This window comes from Jaculus jaculus, chromosome 2, assembly GCF_020740685.1.
Source record: "Jaculus jaculus isolate mJacJac1 chromosome 2, mJacJac1.mat.Y.cur, whole genome shotgun sequence".
In the NCBI taxonomy this organism is placed as follows: Eukaryota; Metazoa; Chordata; class Mammalia; order Rodentia; family Dipodidae; genus Jaculus; species Jaculus jaculus.
The window spans coordinates 156,772,939-156,799,440 of NC_059103.1; the positions used below are offsets into that span (position 1 = coordinate 156,772,939).

A 26,502-nucleotide genomic window follows, 5' to 3' on the forward strand; every position below is an offset into this window, starting at 1 on the left:
AGGTAGAAACAAGTGACCCTCCTGGGAAGTCACAGACCACCTACCCTGTATAATGCAGCAGCGAATATGAGAGACTGCTTCAAACAAGTGGGAAGAGCAGGATTGACACCCAAAGTTGTCCTCTGACCTTCACTTGCACGCTGTGTCATATACATCCACATTCACACACGTGTACACATACACACAAAACCAACAAAGGAAAGTCAGTTTTTGGAGTTGAGGAGATGGTTGGTCAATAAAGCAATTTCCATGCAAGCATGAGGACATGAATTTGATCTCTAGCACACAGGAAAGTTTCCAACATGGTGTTGCACATTTGTAGTCCCCAGGGCTCAGGATATAAAGGCAGGAGGATCACTTGGTCAAGCTCACTGCCTAAACTAGCCAAATTGATGGGTTCTGGGTTCAATGAAAAACTTTGTCTCAAAAAACTAGGGGGACTGTGACAGAGAGATTCTCAGTATTGACCTATGGCCCACATTTGCACATGTACCTGCAGACACATGTGCTCCCATGTGCACACAAACATGTGCACACAAACACATGCACATATGCCACAGATACATGCAAAAATATCACTTTGGCGTATGACTCGGTGGTAAAATGTGCTTGCTGAAAGCCCTGACTGGAACAGTGTCCAGAACAGATGTAAAGCCTGATGTGTTGGCACACTGGAGGCAGAGTTAGGAGAAGCCTGCATCTCTCAGACCATCTGGTTTAGAAACCACAGAGACAAACAACAAGAAAGATGCTGTCTCAACTAAAGTTGAAAACTCAGGACCAACAAACACCCTGAGGTTGTCTTCTAACTTTTACATGGCACTGTGACATACATACACTCATGCGTGCAAGTATATGCGCACACCAACACACACACATCTACACACATACCACACACAATGTCATCCTAGTCTCTGTCATTGCTGTTTGAGGCTTTTGTTTCAGAGATTGTCATTATTTTAGTTACATTTCAAAAGAGAATAAAGTAAAGGTTTCTTCAATCATCCATCTAAAACCAGAAGCTGTTTCAATACATGTAAGAATATCCCTTCCTCCATAACTGTGCCTGGTCTGGAAGTTCATCTCCGCGAACCTGAGGTTGTTTGCCACACTTCCTACCTTAGGTTGAAGGTGTGATCCTTGTGTCTGCACTTACCACCATGCGACTCTGAAGTCAGAGTATTGGAATGAAGCCATTTTATTGTTTAGCATTATAATGAAACCAACCTTGGAGCTGCCTCCCTCCACAAGTCTGTTCTGGAACTTAATTTTTACATGCTGTAGTTTAAGACCAGTTTACCCAGGGTTAGTTTTGTTGCTGTTGTTTGTTTGGTTTGCTTGTTTGTTGTTGGTTTTGTTGTTGTTGTTGTTGTTGTTGTTGTTGTTTTTTGCTTTAAAATGAAAGGGGTTTGACTAGTAAAGGTGGTCAAATAAAGGACACCTAGTGATAAAAGATAGTAATCAACTCTTTACACCGGTATTATCATCTATAATTGGGCTTAATATAACTAACAATTCATGCTTTGTTGTGGAAAGGGTCTTTCTGTGTAGTCCAGGCTGGTTCCAATTTTGAGACCCTCCTTTCCCAGGCTCCCAAGTTCTAGAATTATTTGATGGCTGGCGGCTCACCTAGATTTTCTTTAAATGAGATAATACAGTAAAAATTTTTAAAAAATGGTTTTGGTCAGTGTTTGGCACATGGTAAATGAAAAATACATGGTACCTAATATTATGTTAGTATAAGACTTATGTTTTCTTTTACTTTTTTGACCATCTTAATAATGCCCATACTTTGACCTAAGGTATCTATGAAAAGAGTCATACATATCGTTTATTCAAAGTCCAACAGCTGGCGCATAGTAAATGTTTCATGAAATTCAAAAGACAAGAGAATGTACTAAATGTAAAATCACTTTTTACTAATTAATAAGTAAAATAAATAAATACGTTGAGTAATGAGTATCATTACTGTCTAGTGGCTAACTGTTCATTGTTGTACAATACTAGAAAAATCAAGACACAGCAACCACACAAATTCTGTTGAAAACTCAACAAAATTCCTCTGTAGAACTTAAAATAGCATGTAAGTTGCAAAATATAAATTTTCCATAGAACACTGTATGTGTCACTACTAGTAAAACAGTGTATTGTATCATGGGAAATATCTGGATGCCCTCCTGGGTGATCTCTTTGAATTGGATTAAGATCAGAAATTGACCCTATCTAGAATGTATCTGATAATGATCCATACACATGTAGACTCACATCTCAATGTGAATATTCCACATCTAATACTTGCCATGCAAAGAAATCATTAAAATACAATGAAGCAGAACACAGTGTTTCTCAGGAAAGCTCATAGTTTTATAATTCTCTCCACTTTCATACAGATAAGTTAATCTGAGCCCGTGCAGACTAGACATTCATTATATGTTGCTTCCTATCTTATCATAAAATTTTTGTTATTTTTAAAAGAAATACACAGGCTGGAGTGATTTCTTAGTGGTTAAGGCACTTGCCTGCAAAGCCAAAGGGCCCAGGTTCAATTCCCCATGACCCACATTAGCCAGATGCACAAAAGGGCGCATATGTCTGGAGTTCGTTTGCAGCAGCTGGAGGCCCTGGCATGCCCAATCATTCTCTCTCTCTCTCTCCCTCTTTCTCTGTCAAACATATAAAATTAAAAATAAAGTTAAAACAAAGAAATACACATTGAAATGTAATATTATTTTTACTAATTACTCCTGCTCATAGGAAATAGCCATTGTTTGTCAATGAAAGTACTCTGAAAAGAAGTAATTGATTGTTGTTTAAATATTGTATTAGACAAAGATTAAATTGTGGAGATGCAGATTTGAAAATTCATCAGAGGTTAACAGCGCAGGTTCTTTGATTCTTCTGGAAAGTGGGTAGGTTATGGACATGTATATGTGGTGGAGGGGAAAAGCCACTAATGAGACACTGCCTTTCAAATCGGCAAGTCAAGCTGAAGGGACTTTTAGGTTCATCTGAATTGTATGTATCAGGAATTCCATTTTTTTTTCTTTTTGAGAAAAGGTCTTTCTATGTTGCCAGGTTGGTCTTGAGCTCATGAACTGAAGGGATCCTCTTACATCATTGAGTGAGGGTAACAGGCACTGGAGGTGAGTGCCACCACCCCTAGCTAAATTCTTACTTTACTTTTTAAATATTTTATTTATTTATTTATTTATTTATTTGAGAGATGTGGGAGAGAGAGAGGAAGAAGCAGATACAGAGAAAGAGAATGGGCACACCAGGGCCTCCATCCACTGGAAACAAACTCCAGATGCATGTGCCACCTTGTGCTTACATGGATACTGGAGAATTAGACCCTGATCCCTAGGCTTTGCAGGCAAATGCCTTAACTGCTAAGCTATCTCTCCAGGCCCAATTGTTATTATTACTTTTTTTTACTTATTTTCTTTTTGAGGTAGGATCTTGTTCTAGCCCAGGCTGACCTGGAATCAGTCTCAGGCTGACCTCAAATTCACAGCAATCCTCTTACCTTAGCCTCTACCACACCTGTCAATTCTTACATTTAAAGATTAAATAATACTCAATTATGTATTTTGTTTATTCACTCAGCTATGCATGAGTGCTTGGTTAACTTCATGTTTTTAATAAGAAAACTAGAACAAACAGAAAAATGCTGCCCTTCTGCCTAAGCACTGTTCCTTGGATGTCATCACTGGAGGCTTGAGTATGAACAGAGCTTCTTGAGCTTTGCTTGAAATTTCTTTTTTTTTTTTTTTTAATTTTTATTTATTTATTTGAGAGCAACAGACACAGAGAGAAAGACAGATAGAGGGAGAGAGAGAGAATGGGCGCGCCAGGGCTTCCAGCCACTGCAAACGAACTCCAGATGCGTGAGCCCCCTTGTGCATCTGGCTAACGTGGGACCTGGGGAACCGAGCCTCGAACCCGGGTCCCTAGGCTTCACAGGCAAGCGCTTAACCGCTAAGCCATCTCTCCAGCCCGAAATTTCTTATGCAGCCAACGGAAACTCCTCACCACCAATTCAGCACCAGGTAACCAAGATGTCACGCTTTCATGGGAAACACTGGGTTAGAGAAACAATAATTCTTTAATTTCTCAGCTGTGTTTTCTTTCCCTGTCTTCCCTACCCATTAGTCTGCACCAATACCATGCAAAAAATAAACACATTAAGCACCATTTGCAACTACTTTATAACAGAAAGCCCTGAGCCTATTGAGTCCAGGGGAAAGCAGAGACTTGAGCCTGAATCTGCAATGTCAAGGTTCATACTATTTCATCCTGTATGAGCATGTAGGCAGACTCCTGTGCCCTTCAGAGGTATATTACACCTTTATATATTAGAACACTGTTACCAAAAGTCTTCTAAGTAAGATAAGAGAATAAAATAGTTCCAAAAATTACATCTTGTAATTTTGCTCTTTAATAGTTATCAGTGCAGCAACTTTGATAGACTATCTCTTCATGGAGATTTTTGTTTTCATCTCGTGTCCTGTAAGTTGAAGACAGACAGGACCCAATCTGCTGATTGAGAATTTCTTCATCTTTTATCTGGGAACATCTTTGTTTCTGTCTCAGTCATGAAGAATTATTTTGCTGCATACAGAATTCTTTCAGTTACTTCCTCAGCAGTTCATAGCCCTGAACATGAGCATAGCCTTCAGGATCCTCGGGAATGTGACAGAGCTTTTTGAGAGCCCTGTGGACCTCTCCTTGAGAAAGTCCAGGATGAAATTTTATTTTCCTCATGTGGTGGTATTGCTTTAGAAAATCTGCTGTGTGAAATAAATCACCCATAGATGGGGATTTGGGAGTTTTGAGTGTCCTCACTGTATCACAATCTCTGAGGCTGGTTGTCAGGCTTCAATGTCTAGTTTTATAATATCTAAAAGATGAGTTAAAGTAAACCCTTACAAGTGATCTATGTTATTTAAATTGAATGGGTAACATTGAGTTGGTTAATTATTGAGAGCAGTTTATATTTCATGAAGGTGGCACTCTTCTATTTCAGAGTAGCCATCAGCCCCCCTTACAGCAATACAGGCTGAGACATTGAGAAACTGTCATCTATCTATGTTTAAATTTTTCAGTTATAATGGATGGAGACAAGAAAATACAGCTGAAGAGAGAACTTGGATATTTCTGGGGCACAAATTTTTTAATTATTAATATAATTGGTGCAGGAATTTTTGTGTCCCCCAAAGGGGTGCTGGAGTACTCTTGCATGAATGTGGGGATCTCCTTGTGTGTCTGGGCTGCCTGTGCTCTACTATCCATGACCTCCACTCTTTGCTTTGCAGAGATAGGTATAACATTTCCATGCAGTGGAGCTCACTACTACTTTATCAAGAGATGCTTTGGCCCTTTAATTGCATTCCTGAGACTTTGGACCTCTGTGTTTCTGATCCCAGGAGTAATTGCCAGCCAAGCTCTACTGCCCGCAGAGTATTGTACCCATCCGTTTTACCCCAGCTGCACTGCCCCAAGTCTACCTAAGAAATGTCTGGCCCTGGCTATGTTATGGATCGTGGGAATTCTGAATCGCCGAGGTGTGAAAGAGGTGTCTGGGCTCCAGACAATGAGCACTGTGCTCAAAATATCCATTCTCAGCATAATTTCCTTAAGCGGAGTGGTCATGCTGGTGAGAGGGAAGGAGAATGTAGAGAGACTTCAGCATGCTTTTGATGGTGAGCTTCCAGATGTCTCCCAGATCACTGAAGCCATCTTCCAAGGATATTTAGCATTTTCGGGTGGAGAGTCTTTAACATTCATAGCAGGTAATTACAAAACCCTGAGGAAAAAAATGAAACCATAGTTTGTTATGAACATCTTTTTATTGTATTTGGAGTCTTGTCTTAAATAAGTAATTCAATTATCTTCTACTTTAATTTTCTGCATTAGGATACAGCTACCTTGTACTTTTATCTATGCTTAATTCTCTCTTTCATATCAAAACTCTCATTTTATAGACTAACTTCTCTTTTCAGTTTTCTTTCCTATGACTATAAAAATGGAATCCCTCCAGCCCTCGGGAGGCAGAGGTAGGAGGAGTGCTGTGAGTTCGAGGCCACACTGAGACTACATAGTTAATTCCAGGTCAGCCTCAGCTAGAGTGAGACCCTACCTCAAAAAACCAAGAAAAGGGGCTGGAGAGATGGCTTAGCGGTTAAGCGCTTGCCTGTGAAGCCTAAGGACCCCGGTTCGAGGCTCGGTTCCCCAGGTCCCACGTTAGCCAGATGCACAAGGGGGCGCACGCGTCTGGAGTTTGTTTGCAGAGGCTGGAAGCCCTGGCGCACCCATTCTCTCTCTCCCTCTATCTGTCTTTCTCTCTGTGTCTGTCACTCTCAAATAAAAAAAAAAAAAAGAAAAAGAAAAAATAATGGAATCCCTGTGTTAATGTAGTTTCCTTTCTTGTTAATGTATCAGTGTTTAGATTGTAGAAATAAGCCCTCAGTTATAACTATAAATGATAGAACCATGGTTATATATGTATTAGAAGTGGGCTTTACAAACATAGGCACTTAAATATATTTTTATGTTTTCTTTTATATATGAATGTAACATTAAAGGTTCATATAATAAATCAAATTTGGGTTGAGAATTTATCTCAGTGGTAGATGTCTTACCTATAATGCATGAGGGCCTTGGTTTCATTCCCAGTCCCATAAAAAGGAAAAGAATAAAATATAATTGCAAAACAGGCTGGAGAGGTGGCTTAATGACCAAGGTGTTTCCTGCGAAGTCTGAGGACCCGTGTTCAACTCCCCAGATCCCAATTAAGTCAGATGCACAAGATGACACAAGCATACAAGGTCACACATGTGCATAAGATGGTGCACGCACATGAGTATAATTTCAGTGGCTGGAGGCCCTGGCATGCCAATTCTCTCTCATGTTCTCTCCCTCTTAAAGAAAAGAAAGAAGGCTGGAGAGATAACTTAGTAACTAAGGTACTTGATGGCCTATGAAGCCTTAGGACTCATGTTTAATTCTCCAGGTCCCACATAAGCCAGATGCACAAAGTAGCAGGTGGTACATGCATCCGGAGCTTATTTCAAGTGGCTGGAGATTGTAGCTCGCTCTCTCTCTCTCTCTCTCTCTCTCTCTCTCTCATAAACAAAGAAAATATTTTTAAAGGAATTATATTTTATCTAGAATTTCTTTCTTTTTTTAAATTTCTGAGGGTCTCACTATAATGCAGGCTGACCTGGAGTTCACTATATAGTATCAGTGTGGCCTTGAAGCGAGCCTCCTATTTTGGCCTCACAAGTACAAGGATTAAAGACATGTACCTCTACTCCTAGATTACTTTCTCAACAATTTCTGTTTCTTCAACATATTATATATTTATAACAGCCAATATGTTGTCCAAAGCCCATGAAACAGTCGTGCAGACAGGATTATAAATAGCTTTCTATTAACTCTTTTTTTTTTCCCTGGGTACTGAATCACTCACATTAACATGATCCATGGACATGACATTCAAGCCTTGAACAAATGGAAGAAAATCCCATATGTCAAAGGACAGATGTTTATTAGTCAACAGGATTTGGTTTTAAGTAACAGAAATACTCATACATTAGCTGATACAACAAAAATGATTGCTGACTGCAAGAATAATGTATTTCAGTCAAGATCTGAGTAGCCAATTTTTAGCAGTGTGAAGTGAGATAACTCTTGGACCCCAAATTTCTTACCTACTTCCTTTTCTGTCTTATATATTTGTTTAGCACCATTGAATTACTTTTCTCTTTATTCTCTTAATCTTATTTTCCTTTGCTTCAAAGTGTTGAAAGATGTTCTCTTTTACTGGCAATGATCGGCTTCTAGGGGATAGGAGTCAGAATCTGTTCAGTTATACTATCAGTGATCACAGTTGCATTTTATAACAAGGCTTAAGTGCAGCTTATCAATACTTGTGTCAGGGAAAAAGTCTCAGAGAACAATGCAACTGGGAAAATATGACAAATTGAACAATATTTGAAAATAAAACCCTTTTAGAAAATCCATTATCTCACTTTACGGAGCCACATACCCAGCCATTTTTTTCTTTATTTGTACTTGCTATGGGAATAAGCAAGTGGTGATTTAAAAAAAAAATTCCACAGGAGAGAGAATTTCAAGACTGTCTTTTAAACTCTTCAGTATTGGGAACGTATTAATGGGATAATTTTGCTAACCAAGGAGTTCTCTCTCCTACTTTCCCAGAGGAGGTAATGACTTAGAATTGTGAGAAAGAGGTAATGAGAAACCAGGCAGCTAGGGAAGAAATAACATTTTACCTAAGAGAACAGATACTTTGGGAATAGGGGAAATGACATTTTCTTAAAGGTCAGTCTGCTAATAAAACATAGCAAAGGGGATATCAAATAGTTACCAGATACATCTCCATAGCAATTTGTTTCTGTCATATGATCACTTAACATAGTCATGGTTGTAACTTTTGTTTGTGGGGCTATTTTATGTGTAGCCCCCTGTCTTGAGGTTAAATTCAGACATTTTTTGATGACTATTGGATTCCCATACCTGAACTTAATGCCCACTTCCTACTCTAGGGAAGGGAGCAGGTATCATGGGCTCAAATTTCATGCTTGATTCTTGTGTCTTCAGTAATAGTACTCTTTGCTGGGAAAACTTCCTAAAATTTCTACTTCATTTAAAGATTGGGGCTACTTATGGTGTAATGGCTATAGATCTCTTCCTTTAGTGTCAAACTCAGGAGTGCAACAGTATACATGCGCATGTGTGTGTGTGTGTTAGTAATGGTTGAGTGGACAAAAACAACCTAGTCTAATGTCTGACGCATGAACAATTTTAAGCATAAGTTTTATAAGGAATTTTCACACGATATAATTTTGTTACTTTATGTGTTACAGGAGAGCTGAAGAAACCCAACAAGACAATTCCTAAATGTGTCTTTACAGCTCTTCCTCTGGTTACTGTGGTGTATTTACTTACCAACATTTCCTACATGACTGTTCTGACGCCGAGAGAAATTCTCTCTTCAGGTGTGTCCACAAATGGCAGATCAGTAAACAAAGTACAACCACCTCAGTACTGGTGACAAATCCCTTTGCCAGCAAAGATGGGTATTATACAGGAGTTAGTTCTTCACTATGAACAACAGAGTGCCAATAAGTCTAAGGTAGATTAAGAAATAAGCTCTTGCTTAAGTGTGGCTATAGATATTCTCATAATATGGAAAATATATGTGTAGTGCTGCTGGATGACACAGACCAGACTGAATATCAGCAATCCCTGTCATAAGTCCTCAGACTGAGAGTATATAGTTGGCCATTACCTCTGCTAACACTTTCAAAACACTTGATTCTCAGGACTCTACATGACTCTAAAAACAATACATCTCAAATGTAGGCTATCAGCAGTTGAAATAGTAAACTAATTTTCAAGTGATAAATATAATTATATTTTAATATAAAATACTATCATTGAATGGCATAAATAATTCAAATTTATGCTGGTAAAGAAACTTCAATATGCTAAGGTTATTATTTAAAATTTTAATCAAAATTTGCAGAATATAGAATAAGAGACTATGTAAGGTATGATGGCATATACCTATAGCGCAGTACTTAGGAAACTGAGGCCAGAGGACTTTAAGTTTGAAGCTTGCCTGGACTGAATAGAAGAATGCTGTCTAAAACAAAAATATCTAATAACTAAAAATATATGTTTAAAAGAATAAGAGATTCAAAGAATCAAGGAAATTTTTAAAGAAATGAAATACATGGGAAAATGAAGGACTACTGATACCTTCATTGGGGAGTAACTTCATAATATTATTATTGTAAAATGTATAAACCCACAAGTTCCATTTCAAAGAATTTATTCTGAGAATTAATTAGTAAGAATTAAGAACATGACTTATTTGAAGTGTTAATAATATATAATTTACTATGTCCAAGAAATAGCTCAGTTGGCAAAGTGCTTGCTTGCAAGCTTGATGATATGAGTTCAATGCCAAGAGCCCTAGTAAATATGCTAGGCATGGTGGCAAACACTTTTAATACTACTACTTAGGAGGTACCAACATTATGATCACTGAGGTTTACAGACCTTCTAGTTTTGCCTAATTGGCAAACTATAGGCCAATTAGAGACCTTATTGCAGCAAAAGTGAACAGACCTAATGAAGGGCACTTTTGCAGTTTTCTTCACATTGCTGCACAACACCTGACCAGAAGCCACTTGTAGGAGGAAAGGGTTTGTCTCAGGCCTACAAATCTGAGGGAACACCATCAGTGGTGGAAAGATATGGCTCCTTTCCACAGATCCAAGTAGAGAGACACCACCAACAGCCAGTATCAAAAAACAGCCAGCACCAAGACTAACCAGAACTAATACTGCTCTCCACACACCTTAGGGCTGGACTTAAGTTCTACACCCAGTGACACATGTTTTCCCCATCTCGCCTCTACCCACTGGAGGCTCAAGTTGCAAGCTCACTTTTAATAAAACATCTGAATTTATGTGGCTATAATTTCAAACCTTCACAGACATGTAAGGCTGTTCTCTGGCTCCACACATGTCTACACATGTGCATCCACATGTGTGTTCACCAATTCACACACACATAAAAAATATTTAATTTATAGTTAGGTTTATTGAATCATATTTTTAGAGGCAGAGACTTGCTATACAGCCCAGCCTTGCCTGGATCTATGATTTTCTTGCCTCAGCCTTTGGAGTGCTGGCATTACAGGCATTCATCATTAAGCACATCTTTAAAGCACATTTTCTATCAGCAAAACTGATAGTAGCTGACACTCTACCAATATATGAGGATATAATTTATGTTTATCTAACAGAATGCTGAGAATTAACTGAGTACTTGGATGCCTGTGATCAAGACACATTGGAAATAACAACAAAAAAACAAACCCTTAGCATTCACCATATACCAGTACACTCCATAGATGCACAGTATTACAGTCCCACACATATTCACACATGCAGTCATCATAGATGTTTATGTGATATTACTGTAGAAGTTTGGGGAAAGATGCAAACAAATGTTGCTATTAGTTACAGTTGGGACTTAAATGAGAAGGTGGATAGGAGAGGGGCATTTACCTTTTACCTTATGAGCGTTAGCATTATTTCACCTGTTAACTAAAACATAAATGATAATCAATCATTTTTAAATTAATAGTGGTGTGCAAAAAAGTGGAAAAAATCACTTGTGAGGTAGAGATAAAAATTATGCCATACACACACACACACACACACACACACACACACACACACACGCTACTCAATGATGTCAGCACTATTCTAACTCCTACTTTGCTTATACCAAACAAACTTGTCAAATATGGACTGAGAAACAGGAAAGTGTCCTTTGTAGTATGAGAACTGTCTGCAAATGAATGAGAAAAGCAAAGTATAAGTGTCCAGGAGGAGCACCAGAAAAGCCTTATTTGAAATGAATAAAATCTGGGATAGGAGGTGTAGTGGTTTGAATGTATAGCCCCACTGACTCGGGAATTTTTCCTGCTTAAGTCCTAAGTAGGCAGATCCCTGCTAGAAGGCATCTGTTACTGGGGGTGGACCTTTTAGTCCACCCTAAGGTGCATAAAGAGCCAGGTTAAAGTTCTGGCTGTTCATGTTTGCTGGCTGTTGGTTTTTTCTCTCTGTTATGGATCTACGGCAATGAACCAGCTTCTTCCATCATGATGACGCTTTCCCTGGATTCTATAAACCTAAAATAAACTATTCCCTCCCATAAAGTGCTGCTAAGATCATGTGGGTTTTGGTCTCCTGGAACTTGTTTGTGGGAGGAATGTGAGAGGAGTTGGTACTTTGCACTGGAGAAGGCTTGAAGTGCTGTAAACAGAGCTTGATGAACTATTCTAGTGAGTTTAAAAAAATTAAATGAAGAGAGAATTGTGGACAATGAAGACTTGGCTTATGGACTTTTAAAAAAATATATTATATTTATTTATTTGAGAGAGAGAATGGGCATTCCTGGGCCTCTAGCCACTGCCAATGAACTCCAGATGCATGTGCCCCCTTGTGCATCTGGCTTGCATGGGTCCTGGAGAATCAAACTGGGATCCTTTGGCTTTAGAGGCAAACACCTTAACTGCTAAGCCATCTCTCAGACCCACCCCCACTCTGGCTTATGAAATTTTAAAGGGGAAAGGTGTTGAAACTGAGCTACTGATGAAAAGGCTGTCTCCATTCTTCTGCCTATACCCACATTTGAGCAAGGTTGAGTTTAAAGGTAATGGACTACTGTGCTTGTGGAAGGTAAAGAACAGAAAAATATATAAAATATGCATAGTTTATCACAGGAAAAAAATCAAGCAAGTTTGAAGTTCCTGGAACATAGACTGGCTTTAGGTTACAGAAGCTGCAACGATAAAGCAGATTACCCCCATTAACGGCGGGCAACTGTTTTGCCTTGAAACAATGGAAACGCTGCCCTGAGAGTGAGCCATGGAGAGGTCAAGCTAGTAAGATTGCAAACTCTTTTGAAAATAGGTGGCTTGAAGGAAGACTGGTAAATGAGTATGCTGCTCTTCGAAGTAAATATTTATCCCTCCCCCACTCACATTTATACATTTGGCTATGTCGTACACCTGGTATTGGTTTTGGAAGCATGAAAAATGTGAGGAAGTGAGTCATGACGTTTACACAGTTCCAGAAGCCACTAAGATGTGGCAAAGTGGAACAGAATTGAAATTCCTGTGTATAGACCCAATAAAGGCCATTGTATGGAGATGAACCAGTCCCAGGGGCTGCAGAGATTTAGCATTGTGGAGAAGAATTAAAATCCCTGTATCGGAGGGCAAGTAAGGCCATTGTAGGGAGCTATGAAGATGAACTGTGGTTTGAAGTAGAGACCCAAAGATGTTTTGGATATACCAGGGCTGTGGAATCACTGCCACGGAGCATTTCTTGCTCAGGATGGGATTTTCTCCGGCTTCTCAGCCCAGCTGGAGCAAGCAATTGGAATCTGGAGACTTTCCTCACTGGTTATGGATGCTGGAATTGGAACTGCAGCTATTTTATATTTATCTCCTAGCTATTATTTGCTGTCCTTGTTATGCTTTTATACAATGGGAGTGTTTACTCTGTACCATTATGTGTTGGAAGTATGTAATCTGTGTTTTGATTTATACAGGGATCACAGTTAAAATATTGTCTCAAATCTCAGATGAGACTTAGGACTTTTAAACAATGTTAAAGTTGACAAAGTCTATGGGGACATTTGAAGCTGCACTGAATGCTTTTTGCATTGTGAGATGGACATGAGTCTATGGGGGCCAGGGACAGAATGTAGTGGTTTGAGCATATGGCTACATAGACTCAGGCTTTTATTTTTTTATTTTATTTTATTTTATTATTATTATTATTTTTTTTTTTTGGTTTTTCGAGGTAGGGTCTCACTCTGGCCCAGGCTGACCTGGAATTAACTATGTAGTCTCAGGGTGGCCTCGAACTCATGGCAATCCTCCTACCTCTGCCTCCCGAGTGCTGGGATTAAAGACATGCACCACCACACCCGGCCAGACTCAAGCATTTTGATTAAGATTAAACTTCCTAGTTATGTCACCAGCCTGCAGATCCCTGCTACAAGGGGTGAGTCACTGAGAGGAAATACTAGTCCAGTCCTAAGGTTTGTAAAGAGCCATATTGGAGCTCAGCTCATATTTACTGACTCTTGATGTTGTCTCTTAGCTATGGCTCTATGGTAGTGAGCTAGCTTCTTCTGTGATGATCATATTTCCCCTGGATTCTGTGAGTCTGATATAAAATGTATCCTTCCCATAAGCTGCTTCTGGTTGGGCATTTGTTCCAGCATGGCAAAAGTAACTACAACAGGTGGTATTACTAAGTAAAATAGCATTCAAGATAAAAGCTATGTGACACTGAAAGCTATTTAAAATTGGTACATAGCTAGGCCTGCTGACAAAATTCTAATACTCACAACATTGAAACAGGAGGATCAAAAGTATGGGGCCAGCTTTGGCTACCCAGGAAGCTCCAAGCCAGCCTGGATGATACACCCTGTTTAACAAGCATGCAATCAATTAATGCTCATTATCTAAAACTGAAACTATTAAGAATAAGAGCCACTGATGGAATGTTAATTTGGTCACATTGTAAAAATCTTATGTTTTATTTTATGTCAGTATACTGAAGCCCAACACATTCACTTGATAACTACCCTACCTACACACAGTATTATAACCTCATAGGACACCTATCCTCACTCATTCCACTGGAAAATTCAGAACTACATTCTCAATAACAGAATCTGTCCTGGCATTTCTCTACAAAATACAAACTGGACACACATGAATTCTTGTGAATGATGGCTGGTTTTCTTCATTGATGTTATTTGTATATACTGACATATTAAATTAGTATTCATAAGACATCTTAAGCTTGAAGAACAAAGAAAATGCCTCAAATTAGGCTCTAAAGATTGACCCATTCCACATTTTCTTAATTTCAATACCAAAATTTGAACTATGTAATTTTTGAGGGGCATTCTGGGTATTCAACAGAGGGTCTCATGATGTATATGACAGAGAATTGATCTTTGAGCAATATTCTCAGCCAGAGACCTCAAAAGTCTTGGCGGGAGGGCCCCCTGTGCATTGTAGGAGGCTGAGTAGCATCGTTGTTTGCTACTCTCTGTGATACCATAGCAAATCTCTCGAGTTGTGCGAAAGCAGACAAGTCTCCAGATATTGCCATGTGACCCGCAAGGAGCCAACACACCAGTAGTTGAGAACATTAGGTCTACAGTCTTGATGAATCTCAAATGCCGTAAGTATTGTTTACTCTGTGCATATTTTGTGTGCATTTTATGTACATTTTCCTAGATATATAAAATTTCTCTATAATGTGTGTGTATGTCATTTCTGTTATTGGAGCTGTACCATCTTTTCCTCACTCTGACATCATCTAAGCATTTCATTTGTCAGTTTTGGAAAATACACATGCCTTCAATTAGCAATTCAACAAAACAAATTTATTTCCCAAATATTTATTGAAAACTCACTAGAAAGTATCTGCCAGTGAGTGAAATACTATTTATAGGAAAGAAATGAAGGATCTTACACTCCAAAATGTCTGGTATGTAGAGGGGGATATAAAAATAGACACATGCATGTTTCTTAAATTTAATCAAGGAAATAACAAAGTTAAAGTTACTTAACAGATTTTTTATGTTATTATTATAGTTTTATCATTTGCTTCTCCTTAATAGACTTCCTTTTTATATTTGGTTTCTTTGCAGATGCTGTGGCAGTTACATGGACCGATAGAGTTTTCTCCCAGTTTACATGGATTGTTCCTTTCGCTATTTCTGCCTCGATATTTAGCAACATTATTATTAATGTACTTGAATCATCAAGAGTGACATACCTTGCAGGCCAACAGGGCCAGCTGCCTTTGTTATGTGGTACACTAAATACTCACTCCTCTCCACTTATACCTGTGCTACTAACCGTCATTATAGGATCCCTTGCAATTGTTGCTACAAGACTAATTGAACTGATCAACTCTCTTTACTTTGTGGTTTCTATCTGGACCTTGTTGTCAATGGTAGGAATTCTGAAACTTAGGTACCAGGAACCCAATCTACATAGACCTTATAAGGTAAAAATGGGTTTTGTAAAATATTCCTCTGTTTAAAAGAAGATACTGTATGCAGCTGTATTTGAAGGTTATTCAAAATACTTGTGAAGTCATATTTTATTACTCAACAAATTGTGAAAGCTGTAGGGATAATCTGGTTTTTATCTTTAATTTTTGGTGGACAGGATTTACACAATAGGAAATCTCTTATGTTCCATTTAGTTTTGTTGTGAGACAGGAATATAATTCTTTGTGTGGCAGACAGATCATTATGAATCTTTTTTGAACTCATTTATTTATTTATTTGAAAGAGAGAGGATGCAGGTAGAGAGAGAAAGAAAAAGAGAATGGGTGTGCTAGAGCCTCTAACCTCTGCAAACGAACTCCAGATGCATGTGCCACATTGTGCATCTGGATTTACATGGGTCCTGGGGACTGTAACTTGAGTCCTTTGGTTTTGCAGGCAAGTGCCTTAACCTCTAAACCATCTCTCCAGCCCCATTATGAATCTTTGACCTGAATTACCTTGGATGACTTATGTAGCTACTTATGTAGCCAGTGTCTTGTATAGTCAAGGGCAGATTAAGCAAATAATACCATTAGCAAAGTGAAGTCACGAATGTCATTCATTGTTTTGTTAAACTTATTTTCATCATGAACAAATTTTATCTCTTCAATTTTGCTATTGTAAATTTACATTTAATAAAGTAAAAACACATTTTGTAAGAAAGAAGAAAGGTCTTCAATCACAAAAGGCTAAAACTTGGCAGCATAAGGATATTACTGGGGAAACAAGGGCTATCAACATCCTAAAATCGTATTTATAGTTTTGCTATCATGTAAATAGCTTTGCTTAGATGATCTTCTTTTATCTTTAGTAGTTCAAATGTCAGATATTCCTTACTATTATGCTTACTTAGAGATGAGGAGACAGGGTATAGAAATATTGTCACTTCCCCAAAACCTACACAGCATGGAGTAGAGCCAAGATCCAAATTTCAGTATTTTCTTTAGAGTGCTTGCCTCTCACTAGGTGTAAAGCATCAGAAATGACACAGCCAGCTGAAAGAGGAGATTATTTCACCTCCAAATCAATGACCCTATCATTAAAGGGGTTTATATATCATGACTGTATTATTTCAGTAGGGTTTAAATCAATATGTTTTAAAACCGTTTCTAAAGTCAATGACTAGATCCAGGTGTCATGACACACCCTTATAATCCCAGTTTATTTGGAGGCCGATGGTGGAAAATCATGAATTCAAGGCCAAACTGGGCTACTTAGTGAGACTGTCTCAGTGAAAAAAAATAAAGTGAATGCTTACTAAATGTTCTCTGTATGCTAGGTAATGTTAGATACAGGATGTTTGTATTTCTAACATGAGGCAGGCACCAGGGATAGTGCTTTAAGATTTTTAACAAGACAAACACAAACATAAAACAAAAAATGGGGTGAAGTTTTAGCCAGTTCTTAGTTTCATTTGATTCCTTTCTTAATGTGTGAAGCCCATAAAATCATAATAGTTATCTGTCATATTTACCTTATTAACAGAAGTTTTACATAGTTTTGTGGTTTTTATTTGAAATTCTTACTGATTTTTAAAATATTTGAGGAAGGTTATCAGCACTCTAATGAAGCCTCATAAACTGCCTCTGAATCAGTTTGTGTCACCACAGGCAGCAGGTATCCATCCTACCAGATATGGTAATGACGATTTCCATTCACACACAGCTCGGTATTTATTCCCTTTAGCCAATACACTCATAGAGGACAGTCTCCAACATTTCCCTTTATTCTGGCTTTGATATGAGTTCTAAGTAAGTCTATCTAATGGCTTATCTAGCCTGTTGTCTTTCATTAACTTCATCGTATTAATAATAAAAAATATTCATATTACATATGAATATATATTCATACTACTAATAATAAATAATAAATATTCAGCTATCACATATGGATGTTCATTCTAATTATTTTATTTAATTTTCTTCTTTCAGGTATTTTTGCCATTTACATTCATCACAATAGCCATCACCCTGTGCTTGGTTTTGATACCACTGGTAAAGTCTCCAAAGTTGCATTATATCTACCTGTTGCTCTTTATTCTCAGTGGTTGGTTGTTTTACATACCTTTAATATATTTTAAATCGAAGTTAGTTTGGTTTGAGAAGGTGACATGTTATCTACAATTACTGTTTAATATTTGCATCCCTGATGAGTCTGAGGAACAGATGTTTGAGGTAGAAACTTCAAAACACAAATAGCCTTATAGATACATACTAGGTTCCAAGAAAAGATGTAATGTTAATGTCAAAACTGAAATAATTTATATGAAATACTGAGGTCCATGCCTTGCTTTAAAAATCAAAAGTAAATTGCTATGTATAACTAAAGATAAGTGTTGTTCTATAAAAAAATGAAATCTTAGTTTTTATAGCTTGATATATTGATGATAGCTTTCCTATTTTTCCATTTTTTGCTATCTCATTCATTTACTACTGAATTTGTGGTGCTCTTATAAAATAATTTAATTATCCAAAATAAAAATCATTCTTCTAGTGCTAATTTGAACCTAAAAAGAATTCCATTTATCTCATTTGCCTTTTTTCCCTTTTACTAGTATTTTATTAACATAATAGATTGTTGTTATTGTTAATTTTATTTGCTTTTCTGAGACTGAGTCTCATTCTGTACTCCAGACTGGCCTGGAATTCACAGTAATTCTCTTGACTCAGTGTTTCAAAGGTTGGGATTTTAGGTGAGTCACAGCATAAAGTTCTAGTTTATTTTCTTTAGACTGCTTTTCTTTAAATCACTAGCCGCCTTAGAAGAACACCATTACTGTGCTTTCACTTGAATACAATGGGACCTATTTATAGTCTGTACAGAGTTGTGTAAAATGTGTCTAATGGCTAATTAGAGAACATTCCAGTAGTCACTCACACTCAGCAATTATAATTCATCTTTTAAAAGGCATCTATGGCTCAGGAAATGGCTCAGATGATAAAGCGCTTGCTGAGTTCTGATCTCAAAATCCACATAAAGCTCATTTCCTTAGCACAAACATCTATATTGCCAGCAAGCTTATGGTTCAGTGGGAGGTGGGAGGAGCCTGTGATTGTCTAGCAGCTGGAACCATAATGTTTTACTACCACCTAGACAAGACTCACTCTGGCACAGCTCATTGAAACCAGAATTAATGCCCCTCCAGTTTTACCTGTTGCAGAAGACACCAAGTGTGGTCACAAGATGTTGATAAAACAAGCTGGAATGAAGATGGAAACAATCTCCTTGCTGGATAGCTTTCACAGTGCTGGAAAATGCTATGCAAACAGCTGGAGGACAAAATTCATCAACAATGTGACAGTGTATCCTGACAGCTGCAAAATCAACCAACCTGGAAAGATGTACCCATTGAGACACTAGTATCACATGGGTTAAAGGGGAAATCAACTGCACTCTGTTTGGCTGTGTGGCAATTCCTGCCTGGTATTGAGAAGCAAGTCAAAAGCCTGTGGCATGGAATGTCACAGATCTTAGGAGGAAAGCTTCCAGTGTTCTTTATCTAAATGGAGAGGTTGTGCCTATCAAAAAACCTTCTAAATCTATGTTTATCCCCTTTGATCCACACTACTCTCCCTCTTGGTTAGAAAACTGAGCCAGCCAGTAATCCCAGAACTTGTCCGGCTTAGACAAAAGGATCTCAAGTTGAATACCAGCCTGGGCTTCATAGTAGGACCCTGTCCTAGAAAAGAAAAACTAAGTGTTAAGTCCAATTTACAGGTGATAAGACAGGTATAGAGAGAGTGATTACTATCTTTCATCCCTAAGTGCTACTTATTTGACAACCTTTGCTAGTTAAATAACTTTATTTCAAGCAAAAAAAAAAAATAATAATAGGTAAACTTGTCTTAAATGACAGCATGTTCAAGTAAGTCACAGAACAGAAGTGTGGAGGGAGGCAGCTCTGGGCTCAGTTACATTACGAAACTAAACAATAGAAGGGCTTCATTTCTCACTCTGGCCTCAGGTTGCACATGGCAGCAAATGCAAGTATCACACTGTCAACCTAAGATAGGAAGGAATAGGGAATTACTCCCATTTCTGACTTTTAACCAGGGAGAACAAATTTTATATAGTACATGATACTTTATCTTTCATTACATTGGCAAGTGTTGGGGATTGTACCTCTACCAAAGCATGATAGGATTAAAGGGGTTGGTCAAGAGTATTCAATTCATCCTGAAGACTGAGAATGATTTTGCCTTTTAATTGAATAAAGTGTTTTCTCCTAGAAAAAAAAAAAAAGAAGGGTCACATAATAAAGAATAAGCACACACTAAGGTGCCCATTATTTCTACATAACAAAGAACTTTTTATTTTGCCTCAAAATACATTATTTTTCATAAGGATAAAACCAAAATATTGGATATATCATTAACCTAAATATCATAGAAAAATCAACAGAAATTCATTCCAAAAATGAAAACACAGCAACCAATGAGACCGTGATCAAAAAAATTGCTGAACTGGAAGAAAACCATCAAAGAAACAACAATCATACCAATGAAATTGAAAAGAATCATCTCCTAGAACATTCAGGTTTTGACAGTAGAATTAACTTGTTTGCAGAAAACCTTAGAACCCTCTAGAGATATGAATAAATTGAAGGTGAGTCAAGAAATAGAAGATCTCAACAACTGGTTGATTAAGCTTAATGAAGACTTGATCAAATGCAAGAATGAATTCCAGGAAGTTTCAAGAAAATCAGAACTTGAATTGAAATTGTACATCTAAAAAGAGATGGACATGATACAAAATAACACAACGGAAAACAAAAATCAAAGAGAACTTAAAAGAAAAATGAAGTTATGAAATTTGCAGAAAAATGGATGGACCTGGAAAGGATTATACTAAGTGAGGTAACCCAGGCCCAGAAAGCCAAGCACCACATGTTCTCCCTCATATGTGGATCCTAGCTACAGATGATTGGGCTTCTGTGTGAGAAGGAAAATATTTAGTAGCAGAGGCCAGTAAGTTGAAAAGGAGATATAAAGGGAAGAGAAAGGAAGAAAGGAGGTTATTTAATAGGTCGGTATTGTATACATGTAACTACAATGATTGAGATGGGGAGGTAATATGATGGAGAATGGAATTTCAGAGGGGAAAGTGCGGGGTGGGGGGAGGGAGGGTATTACCATGAGATATTTTTTATAATCATGGAAAATGTTAATAAAAATTGTAAAAGAAGAGAAAAAAATCTATCTAGAACCCCTCACCAACACACTTACTCATGGAAGACAGAAACTCTGACATGGAAGACAAGATAGAAGAAATTGATTGGGAGGCCAAAAACTTTGCTAAGTTCATTCAAGTGAAAGATAGCATCTGCCTAACCATGCTTCACCTTGCAGGGAAGGAAAGGCAAGATCAGTGGTATTTTTAGGGTCTGCAGATCCTAGCAGACCTCCAGTGGGAGGGCACAGAGGAGCAAAGTAGGGAATTGGCTGATTCCCACACTCTTGGGTAGCCCATCAGTCCCCCAAACTCCCCAAACAGCAGTCCCAGCCCCACACCACCAGGTTTCTTCTGCACCACCTGCAAGCTATGTGGACCCAGGCCAGCTGGCTCACATTAACCCCTCCATCTCTCAGCTTTCCTTCCTCTTTCTGCCACCTGTACCTCTGTCCCAGCTGGAACCACCATCCCAGCTGTCGGCCCACCAGGCCACAGACCAGGTTTCTCCCACAGTACCTGCAGGCTTCAGAGACCCAGGCCAGCCAGCTGGCATTCCCCCCTCCTTCACTCCCTCCCTTGGCTTCCCTCCCTCTTTGTACCACCTGAACCTCTGTCCCAGCCTCGACTACCATCCCAGCCACCACCCAGCCATGCCATGGACCAGGTTCCTCCTGCACTACCTACAGGCTAGACAGACCTAGGCCAGCTGGCTAGCATTCCTCCCTCCTTCCCTTGGTTTTCTTCCTTCTTCTCAACACTGGGACAACCACCCCATCCCCTACCCCCCACTGTGCCACAGAGTTGGTTCAAAACTGTCATTGTAATACACTACATAAACAAGCTTAAAAACAAAAACCACATGATCATTTTAATAGATGCAAAAAAGGCCTTCAACAAATTACAACATCACTTCGTGATCAAAAGTTTGGAGAGAATAGGCATGGACAGTTTATATCTCAACATAATAAAGACTATATATAAAGCACCTAGAGTCCAAATAATACTTAATAATTAGGGGGACTTCCAGTCAAGATGGCATCCTGGTTACCACCTCACCTCTCTAGGAAAGAAAGGCAAGATATTTGGGGTTCCTGGGAGTTTTCAGATCCTAATGGACCTCCAGTGGGAGAGCACAGATAAGCAATTAGGGAAACCACTAATTCCCATGTTCCAGGATAGCCCACAAGTCTACCAATTCCCTCAAGCAGCCATCCAGCCACAGCCTCAGCTGCCACGGCTCTGTGTTCCAACCTAGACCAGCAGGCCAGTGTTCCCCTTCCCTCCCTTCTTCAGTTTTCCCACCCTCCGCCCTGCTGGTACTTCCTGTAGGTTACTGTGACCCAAGCCAGCAAGCTATTGTTTACCCCTCCCTCCACCTTCCTTCAAACACACCAGACCACCACCCATGCCCCCTGACCTGCAGCAGTCCCATATCCTCACTCCACCTTGTCACAGGACCCAGCAGTCCCATTCACACACTGTTACACAGTCCCAATGGTCCTGCTGTCCCATCTCCTCACAAATCAGCATTGGAGAACCACCAGGCAATCCCATCCTCTCCCCTTCCCAGCCCAACCACAATACCAGTCTACTTTGTCCCATTCCCCCCTACCCTTGGTCCCCTTAGGCCACCTGACCACACAGTCCTATACCCTGAACCACTGACCAACACATCCCTTCATCTGGTCCTTGAGACTCCACCAGAGCCTCACAGGCTCCTTCCCTCTAAGCAAGCAGGCTCCATTGCCACCAAAAGCCTAATCAAAGAAAATATAAAAGTGAATAATCACTGAAGACACTTCTAAGGTAAACTACAGCTTTCTCCTAAATTAAATAAGATTCCTACACTGGAATGGACAGACACAGTGCAAAAAGAATAACATGAAAAATCAAATGCAAGTAAATCCAACAAGATTGCCCAGTCCAACAATGGATGTCTCTAATCAAAACATAGAAGGTACAATAGTATCAGAGCCCCAAAATGAAGATACAAGCTATGCAACCCTGGCCAAGCAAATAGCAGAACTTGCATAAAAATCAACAAAGGGCCAATAATTATATGAATGCTGTCCTCACTAGATTAGACCTAATAGAAAAGAACCAGGAAGGATTACAAAGACAGTTAAATGCTTTGAATGAGAGCAATATAAAAGAGGACCTCAATAACCAGCTGGATAACCTCAATAAAGACGTAAGGAAATGCAAGGATGAATTCCAAGAAGCATTCAGAAAAACAAATAATACTTAATGTGGAAAGACTAAAGGAAATCCCATTGAGTTCAGGAACAAGACAGGGGTGTCTACTCTCCCCTCTGCTTTTCAACATAGTACTAGAAGTCCTAGCTCAAGCAATAAGACAGGAGAAAGAAATAAAAGGGATACAAATTGGAAAGGAAGAAGTTAAGTTAGCCCTATTTGCAGATGACATGATTCTACACATAACTGACCCAAGAACCTCCATCTCAAAACTTTTAAAGATGATTAATTCCTTCAGCAAAGTAGCAGGATACAAATCAACACACAAAAATCAGTAGCCTTTATATATGCAAAGGACAGATAACCACAGACAGAAATTAATGACCTTGTCCCATTTTCAATAGCAAAAATATATACATAATACCTTAGAATAATATTAACTGAGGATATGAAAAACTTACATAATGAAAACATAAAAGCACTCAAGAAAGAAATTGAGGATGACTTGAGAAATGCTCCTGGATAGGGAGAATTAACATTGTGAAAATGGCAGTCTTACTAAAAGCAATATACAGATTTAATGCAATACCAATAAAAATCCCAACATTTTTCTGCACAGAGATAGGAAAAATGATCTCAAAATTCATATGGAATGGCAGCAGGCCTTGAATATCCAATCATATCCTCAGCAAACTAGTGGTCTAATCTACTCAACAGCAAACAACCTGACATGATGCTCACCCAAGTGCAATAGTGACACACAGCCATGGTGGGTAACCAACTGCTTTTGGATTGGGTAATCAATCTACTCAGTGTAAAGGAAACCCTATCTGGAACTGAGAAACAAGTCAGAATCATATACAGATAATGATTCTGCTTTCCATTGTCAAGCTCCCACTAACCTTGGGTTATAAGAGGGTCTATACCCTTTAAATTCTCTCTAAATTAAAAATAGTTATCTCATTTAACCAGGGCTGAATTCACTCTCTGTTGGAGAATCTGCTTCTCTTTTTCAGGTTGGAGCAGGATCTGAGGATATAAATGACCCAGCGCACTCTACCCCAGCCCCAACTGAAACCAAAGAGGAACTGGTGAAATGAAAAAGAGTGCTGCTTTCTTAGTAAATCTGATATCAACACAAGGGTGAAGGAGACAGATACTGAGGACACTCAACACCTGCCAAACCAGAGATCCAGAGGCTCCTAAGTGCCTATCACTGAAGTAGACTTAATATGCACCCAGCATGGCTCAGGAAATTTTGCAGAAGAAGGGGTAGAAAGACTGTTAGAGCCACAAGTTGAGACATTTTGTACAAAGACACTGTCTCTCCCCCATAACTGACTGCTGCCCCCATAATGCATGATCCATAATCCCCACAGGGTTGATCTGCATCCCCAATGAGGAAAGCCTCTTCAAAAGGGGCAGGGAGGATGGAAAGGATGGTACCAACATGAGTTGTTCACATACTAAATATGTCCAGATCTAATAAAAATAAATTTTTAGGCTGGAGAGATGGTTTAGCGGTTAAGCGCTTGCCTGTGAAGCCTAAGGACCCCGGTTCAAGGCTCGGTTCCCCAGGTCCCACGTTAGCCAGATGCACAAGGGGACACACACATCTGGAGTTCGTTTGCAGAGGCTGGAAGCCCTGGCGCGCCCATTGTCTCTCTCTCCCTCTATCTGTCTTTCTCTCTGTGTCTGTCGCTCTCAAATAAATAAATAAATAAAAATTTAAAAAAAAAACAAAACAAAAAAATAAATAAATAAATTTTTTAAAAAGGTTGTACTGGAGATGATTTAAAAAGGTATCTTGGTAGATTTTTTGTCTCATATACAATTAGCATATGTAAATGTTACCCATCAATATAGCCACTCATTGAAAAGTAAGAACTATTGCATAACACATGGAAACACAACCAGGACATGTGAAATAAATGTTTTATTCATTTTTTTTTAACAATTTACATTATTAACAATTCATGTATTTGTATATATACATCCATATACATCCATATATATATTAACAAGCATAGAAAGAGAGAGCACACTGGCATTCCGAGGCCTCTTGCCACTGCAAACAAACTCCAGATATATGTGCCACTTGATGCTTCTGGCTTTGGTACTAGGGAAATGAACCTGGTCCAGCAGGCTTTGCAAGGAAGCTCCTTTAACCACTCAGCTATCTCCCTAGCCCAAGATAAAGATATCTGAGTCAAATTTCTTTCAATATTCAAGTCAACTGTTGAACCCCATAGCCTCAGATGTTTTTCTGGATTGTGTTTTTTCTGGTGTTTTGAGGTAGGGTCTCACTCTAGCACAGGCTGACCTGGAAGTTACTATGTAGTCTCAGGATGACCTCAAACTCACAGTGATCCTCTTACCTCTGCCTCCCAAGTGCTGGGATTTTACGGCTGCCTCAGATGGTTTTTGATTAAGCTTTGAACTTGGACTCAGGTGGTGGATCCCTGATGGAGGAAGTATGTCCCTGGAAGCTGCTGAAGGAGGCATGCCACTGGGAGTGGATCTTGAGTCCAGCTCTAAGGTATGTGTCAGGGTTAGCTCATGTTTGCTCGTATGGGCTGTTGTCACTCTGCTATGGGTGTGTAATGAAGTGATCCAGCTTCTTCCTCCATGATGAAGCTGTCCCTGGAATCTGCAAGCCTGAAATAAACCCTTTTCTCTTATAATATGCATCTGGTTGGGGGTCTGTCCCAACAAGGAGAAGGAAACTACAACAGAAAATTGATACTGAGTAGTGGGGTCATTGTTGCAATAAATCTGACAGGGTGCTTTTTGATCTTTTGGAACATGTTTGCAGGAGGAATATGAAAGTATTTGGTACTTTGGACTGGAGAAGCCTTGCAATGCTTTATTAGAGTTTGATTGGCTATTCTTGTGAGAGTTAGAAAATTCTAAAAACAGTGAGAATTTTGGACTGTGAAGGCCTGACTCATGAAATTTGAAAGGGGAAGTAAAGAACTTTGTTAGAACTGAGATACTGGTGGAAAGGCTATCTGAGTTAGACCCATGCCCTGAGAATATGAGCAAAGTTGAATTTAAGGTTAATGGACTTGTACATTTGGAAGAAGGTATAGAATGGAAAGATATGATATAGGATTTATGAAAGAAGAAATTCAAGCAAGTTTGAAGTTATAGGCATAGAGACTGGTTTTAGACTCTAAAGATAGACCAACTGTTTTGCATTGGAGCAATGACAGAGTTACCTTAGTGTGAAATACAACCAATGGAAGAGTCAAGTTAGTACATATGCAAATTCTTGTGCAATGGGGAGGTGTGAAGGAAAAATTATAAAGGAGCATCCTGTTCTTCAAGGTCAGGTTTTGTTGCGCCCTGGATTCATAATTATGGCTATGCCACCTACCTGGTGCTGGGTTTGGAAGCATTAGAAATGCCAGGAAAAGGGTCATGAAGTATACA

At 38.9% G+C, this 26,502-nt stretch overlaps 1 protein-coding gene across 1 annotated transcript; it reads left to right on the forward strand.

Annotated features, from left to right (window-relative positions):
• The first annotated feature begins 5,106 nt into the window (after nt 1-5,106).
• On the forward strand, nt 5,107-17,897 carry LOC101603679 (solute carrier family 7 member 13-like). The gene is made up of 4 exons (XM_012948422.2): nt 5,107-5,792; nt 8,892-9,023; nt 15,292-15,653; nt 17,631-17,897. Exons 1-4 carry the CDS (start codon nt 5,111-5,113, stop codon nt 17,895-17,897), a joined length of 1,443 nt encoding a protein of 480 aa, XP_012803876.2. The 5' UTR covers nt 5,107-5,110.
• The last annotated feature ends 8,605 nt before the right edge of the window (nt 17,898-26,502 follow it).